At 37.9% G+C, this 6,960-nt stretch overlaps 1 protein-coding gene across 1 annotated transcript; it reads right to left on the reverse strand.

The window, feature by feature from the left end:
* Positions 1–1,685: 1,685 nt before the first annotated feature.
* On the reverse strand, positions 1,686–4,946 carry LOC113281769 (pentatricopeptide repeat-containing protein At5g14080-like). The gene is made up of 3 exons (XM_026530610.1): positions 3,293–4,946; positions 2,582–3,122; positions 1,686–2,167 (listed from the first exon to the last, which is right to left on the reverse strand). Exons 1-2 carry the CDS (start codon positions 4,944–4,946, stop codon positions 2,809–2,811), a joined length of 1,968 nt encoding a protein of 655 aa, XP_026386395.1. The 3' UTR covers positions 1,686–2,167; positions 2,582–2,808.
* Between the last annotated feature and the right edge of the window lie 2,014 nt (positions 4,947–6,960).

Consider the following 6,960-nt stretch of genomic DNA (forward strand, 5'->3'; position numbering starts at 1 on the left):
ATGAATGGATGCTGATTAAAGCATACAAAACTCTAAGACAAAGAAAAAACAAACACTAAATTGGAAGTGCGGATATCTCTGGTTGAATGCGGCTACACCGATGGCTGCCATGATCCTAACAACTTTATCATTTCCGAAATTTTTTGTGGCTGAACTAACAATGGCATTGATAAGGGTGGATTTTCCGGTCTCTACTCCTCCACAGATTAACAAAGTTATGGTTGAACGCTCTCTCATTAAGTGCATAACCAAATCAAGTGTTGCCAATTGTTGATTGGACAATAAGAGAAATATTTGGATCATTATTTGAATGCTCCTCTTTCACTTAACTAGTCAGTTACATTGGTCTGTCCTAGGTAGGTTAATTTTAGTGTAACAGAAATTGGAATTACTATAATTTGATGACGGCTTCTTCAATGTGTCCCTCCCTCGTCTCAAGTATTACTATATCCAGAGTGCTTACAAATTTCAAAGCACCATTTGCAAGGCCGGAACTGGTAAGCATTTGGGAGTAACCAGTAAGTCAGGTTTATGCAGTGAAGAGCTGTACACCGTAGCTCCAGAAAGAAATTTCCTTCTCATAACGTAATTTATGATGGTGTGTAAATTGCAATAGACAAACAAGCAGCCAATCTTTCTTATTTTCTCTAGTATTTTATTTTTATTTTCACAACTTTCGTTTAGGGCTTTGGGTTGGGGAGCAAATCCGATAGCAGAACCGAGCCAGAGATATGAGGCGCCAATACACCGCAATTAAATGATATGAGCGATAAAATGCTGGACCATCAACGCTGCAACTCACTGCGGCTGCCTATGTACCCTCTTTCGTACCTTGAAGGAATGAATCACTAATCGTAATTCATCCTCGAAGGAACAAGCGACTAAAGCCAACTCGTATTGCAAGGCCAAAGCCAAGCAATAGGCCTAGTCCGTATAGGCTAAATGGTCCTTTTGCAAATGATGCTCAAGAATGTGCATCAATGTAACCCAAGCATTGCACCAGTTGGTGTGTTTGGCCATAGGCCAAATGGTCCTTGGCAAATGAAGCTTCATCTCGTGTCATGACGCATCTTTGAACATGCACCATGAGAAAAATATGGGTGTTACAGTCAATGTACTAACAATTTGAACTTTCTTATTTAAAGCGAACTACATTGGATTAGAGAAAACTACATTGGATTAAAGCAATTACATTTAATTAAAACTAATATACCATTCGATCAAAACTAAATTATAAAACTCATTAATTAACATCCTCATTCAATGGTTGGGTGGTGGAGCATGTAAGCAGCAGAAAGGGTTGAATCGGTGGAGCTCTCTAGGAGTGTTTAAACAAGCTTCGTAAGTGAAAGGTTTGGCGTTAGATGATTGACATATAGCTAGAGTTCTTTGTATCAATTCAGCTTTAATTTTACCTTTCAATGTACGGTGGTTATTGTGCATTACCAATCATAGGGATTGATTGACGTCGAGAACAATTACTTTGAAAACGACTCGACAATCCATGAGCATCACGCCTCATCGGGTTTCTCATTTCTTCTGCAAACGTTACAAAGAAGGGGTGTGGCCACCCAAAAATAGCCAAAAGAAGAAAGAAGAACATTGAAATGATTTCTAATTCTAACCACGAATGTGTTACCAAATTTTTCTATCATTTAATAATTTTAAACTCAAAAGATGGCAAGTGTACTATTGCACTTTATTCTGCAATGCATTTATGTCCCGGACAATGTAATGTTTAACTAAGTTAAACATATACTGGAACTACATTTTGCCTGAAATTAGATGGCATGCATGGCTGATAGCATGGCCATGACATATGTCACTATTCCAGAGAGTATGGCCGGACACATCTGTGGTAGAAATAACATAGATAGGCATGTGAGAAGTATCAAAAGTCATCTCGTTTCAAAATCTAATATATCTTCGACGTCATTTCAATCAGAAGACACTATTACATTTTTTGGTGTAGATGCAATATTTTAACCGACGAACAATGTGCTATTGAGCTTGGTGCTGCTTAAGCAGATTCTAGAGAAACTGCGAGAAGTAAGTCACTTTCAGCCAATTCCCAATCAAATATCACCAGGTTCTCCTTCATCCTTTGTACGTTGAAGCTCTTCACTAGCACACCTACTCCTTGCTCGTATAGCCATCCAAGATAGACCTAAACAGAAAAAGTAAAAATAAGCTACCAACTGCTTGTGCAAGACCTTAAGCTTTTCACCGAACATCTTCCAAACCAAATCTTAAGGCCACCAGACCTGCTAAGTTTGTAGACATTCAACTCAAGACCAATTGGCAATAGTTGGTGCAACCCAGGGTCATCATCATATAATTGTTGTCAAGGCAATCCAGTCTATAGTGACCTAGAGTCTTTTCACCTGTTGCCAATTGATTTTAAATTGGATGATGACAAACTTAACAGCACCTTATTGGGAAACACGGGAAAAATGTATTATGTATATGTACAAGAGATGCACAGGATACTTAGAAAAACTACTGAACTGGATCTTTTAAATACTGTAGAATCATAAATTAAGAATTGAATCAAAACCTGAGCATGAATTTTCTTTCTTACTTGAGCAATCTCATGCAGAACTTGTGCATCTTTGACTCCATTGGATCCCCATTGGGTTCCACTAGCTCCCAAAGGTGAGTAACCGGCGACAAAGATACCATTGGTCTTGCAGATCTCCCTCAGTTTCAAAGTTCCGCCAAAGTGGGTTCATTTCCACCTTCGTGTAACATAATCCTCACTTTCAGTAACGCGATTAAATGAAAGAAACCGATCAACAAAAAACTTGGTTATGATATAATAAAAGATCTGTTGCAAAAATCTTCCAGATTGATGCTATTGGATATTAATTCCTTTTGTTGCATTGCACAAAGCATCTGTTTTATCGGCTCCGGCTTCAAAGAAGAAGAGAGAGATGCAAGAAGCTCATTTATAACTGCTTGAGTGGTAGAATTTGAACTATGTCCAACCCATAGTATGTGGTCTATAGCTATCCCAACCTCCCCTGCATCAGCTAAACACAGAAGTAGCAACACATGGCTGTTTGAATTTTCAGGTTTCGGTGGGAGACAACGAATTAACTTCGAAGCTGCAGGAAAATTACCTGTATGGAGCATAAAGATAACAGATAAGAAACATCTATTCAGTAATCATCCAGCTCTCGAAACATAATAAATTTTCTTGCTTTAGCTAGCAAAAAGTTGGTTTCTTTACATATTGCCACAGAGTTGGTCATTCTCTGAAAAGCTAGTTGAAGTAATATGTTGAACTTACCCTCACTGCAAAGGGAAGAAATTACTGTAGTCAGTACGGCCTGCGCAAGCATGATGTCTTGTGTAATAGACTTGTCGAAGACCTCGTACGCGTTGTCAATGTTCTGTTCTCTACAAAGCCCATTGATGAGGGATATGTAAGTAGTAGCATTAGGAGAGACATTTTTCTCTATCATGTGATGAAAGAGACGAAACGCTTCTTCAGCTTCCCCTGATTCGGAACATTTCTGAATGAGAGTATTATAAGTCTTCAGATTCCCACCACATCCATTTCTGAACATTTCGTCCCACAATCGTTTTGCGGGGCGTAAAAGATCCTCTCTACAACAAGCTTCCATTAGAGAATTATAAGACGAAACATCAGGATAAAACCCTGTTCTCTTCATATCTTGAAGAACACTATAAGCTTCTTTAACTCTACCAGCTTTACATAGAAAAGAAAGCATTACATTAAAACTCTCCAAATCCGTAAAGTAATCCTTTGAAGACAGCATCTCGAATATTTGCACCATTTCTCCAATCTTATCATGCTTGCATAGACTTCTACTCAAATTGGTCAATGTAAGCAAAGCAGGAAAACTTCCTTTGTTTATCAAAGACTTGCAAAATAAAACTGCAGAATCAGGATAAGTAGCCGAGACTGATCCAATCAATGCATTTAAAACATCATCCTCAATCGGGAAATTCCCACCAATAATCACTTCACCAATTTCTTTACTTTCTTGAATTCTTCTTTCAGAAATCAAACCAAATAAAAATTCTCTATAATCATTTGCTCTTGGCGCCACCCCTAACTTCCTTTTCTTTTTCAATACCGCTTCAGTTTCACTTAATTTCCCTGCCACTCGAAAAGCTTCGGCTAAAATCCAATATGCCATAAAATCAGGTTTGCAATCTCTACCTCTAAGTCCATCCAACACTAACAAAGCATCTGATAATCTGGATGCTCCGCAAAGTCCATTAACAACCAACAGTGCAATAACTGACCCATTAATCACTGAACCACTACTTTTAACCTTATCTAACAAATCCAAAGTCATACTCAATTCTGATGTTCTACAAGACTTCCCAATGAATACACCAAACCCAATATTATTAACATGAACACCTCTAACACACATTTTATCAAACAGCTTCTGCGCAAGTTCGACGTGCGCGTCAGATGACAGAGCAGCAAGAAGTGAGTTACACAATTCAGGACCAATTTCATTAGTCCAATCATTCACTTCACTCAAAACAAAGAAAGCATTCTGGGTTTTCTTTCCAATGATCAGAGAAGTAATTACCAAACGATAAATCGAAGAATCAAGAATGATTCTCTGGGTTTTCATTTGTTTAAGAATTTTTTCGACTGAGTTGAATTGACGTGAAACTGAAAGGGATTTGAGAAGAGATTGATAAGAAACCGAAGTATGTGAGAAACCAGGTTGTTGAGAAGCCCAGTTGAAGAAACCAAGAGCTAATGAATGGTGATCAAGAAGAAATGGATCGATAACTCGAGCAACAAGTAACGGGTTTAGTGAGTTTCTGCAACCGAGCTGATGAAGGGTTTGTTCTAGTGATGGGCTCCATGAACGAGTTGGTATTGAACGATTTGAAGCTGATACTAGTGCTTTGCTTATTAGTTTTGCAGCCTCATGTGCTGAACGATTCATAATTAGTCTGTGGATACTTATTTTCTAAGCGACTGAATTTTTTAAACCTAGTGCGATGTTTCAATTCGCACTGTGTACATAATTAGGCCAGTTCTCATGGGCATGGCAAACTCGAGAGTTTGCCATTTTTGCACCCATTATGGAGCTGGCAAACTGATAAATTGGCCTGGCTAAGCACTTAGACAGATCAGGTCAAGTTTCTACCGAGCGATACCATTCGGTCAAGACTACACCGTTATCGGTTTTTGTAGGACCGGTCGGTCTAGTCTACACGGCTACGTAGAATCTGATCCAACGGCCATAAATCTTCCCCCTATAAATACCAAATTCCTCTTCCATTTAAACTCACACCTTCTCTTCTTTACTCTTCGCATTTGTTAATCTAAAACGAATTTCATCATCCAACTCTTTCATTCAATTGTATTGTATTATTTCTTTAATTTGTCTCAATTTAATACTCAATCTAATAAAAATAAGAAGATTAGGGGTCCAAAATTTATCGTAGCCGAAGATGAAAGCATTTGCAGAAACTATGTGTTCTTTACACAAGATAGTGGATGGTGCCCAACAACAATCTACCAAGTTGTGGGATAACATATTTGCTAAATTTCGTGAAGAAACTATGAACATTAACGATCGTGATGCAAATGGATTGTATGGCCGCTTCGTTATAATCAACGCCCAAGTTGCCTTGTATGTTGCTGTTATAATGCAAGCTGCCCGTGCTCGAGCGAGCGATCTTTGTCGATGTTGATGTCGAACGAAAGTGTCGAACTGATTGGCACCACAAACATGGGAAAATTTTTGGTTATGAAAGTTGTTATCATATCTTGAAAGTGTTGCCTAAATATAATCCGGAAGTGTTAGCAAACATGCAGAATATACCTGCAAGTTCACCATATACTTTTTCACTTTCAGTGCCAGCTTCACAACCATCTCAATCATCTCATCCCCCTTCGGATAATCCATTTTCTTCACCAGAAACCACAACAAACAACAATTCCAACTTGAATATCAATGTTGCGATCAAGAGAAAATTATTAGGAAGAACGCTGCAAGAGCAGCAAGAAAAACTGCCCAAGAAGGAGAAGCAAGTGAAGGTGTTTTAGATACTTTGATAGAGCATCAGAAGGCCGTCAAAAAAAGGAGTTGTAGACCGGCAGTTCTTGACTAGGGAGATGAAAAACATCGACAAACTCAAGAGAAATTTGTTTCAGACATGACAAGAATAAGATTCTAAATGCAAACACCTCAACAATTAATACTGGACAATTGATGGCATGGGAGATGGAGATGGACAGGTTAGCAGAGGAGTTGGAAGAAAAAAAACAAGAAAAACATGGAAAAACAATTTGTAGTTCAAGCTGAAGATGAGGATGAAGAAGACCACGATGAAGTAGTGCCACTTAATTAATCAATGTATCAGCTTTAATTTTAATTAAGATATAGTAGTTTGGTTATGGTGAATGAAATTGTTCTAGTTTTTTCATTACAAATTGTTCTAGTTTTTTCATTATATTAAAACTTAAACTTGACAACATCCATGAAAACTAAACTTCAGACTATAACTAAATTGTTCTAGTTTTTTCATTACATTAAAACTTAAACTTTGACAACATCCATGAAAACTAAACTTAAGGCTATAACTTCCGCTTAAGCCTAAAACTAAACTTAAGCCTAACATCCCATATGAGTTATTAGAAACTCCTTAAGAGTTTGGTAATGCGCTTTGTATTCAAAAAAAATTCCTTTCCATCTTCGCCACTCGTCTCCCAATTCAGCATTGGTGTCACCTCTAAGACGATATCGAGTGAAAATCCTTTTCATAGCTACATAATCCACAAGATCTTTTTTGATAGTCATGAATCGGCAAAACAAAGCAGCACGGTCCTAGTTATGAGGATTACATGTCTCTGTGCATAAGGCATCATGAATTTTACCCAAATAACTCATACTAGGTAAACCGTTCATCCGTCGTTCTTCACCTCTATTCGGGTAGTATATTACATAGTTT

This window comes from Papaver somniferum, chromosome 5 (genome assembly GCF_003573695.1).
Source record: "Papaver somniferum cultivar HN1 chromosome 5, ASM357369v1, whole genome shotgun sequence".
Lineage (NCBI taxonomy): Eukaryota > Viridiplantae > Streptophyta > Magnoliopsida > Ranunculales > Papaveraceae > Papaver > Papaver somniferum.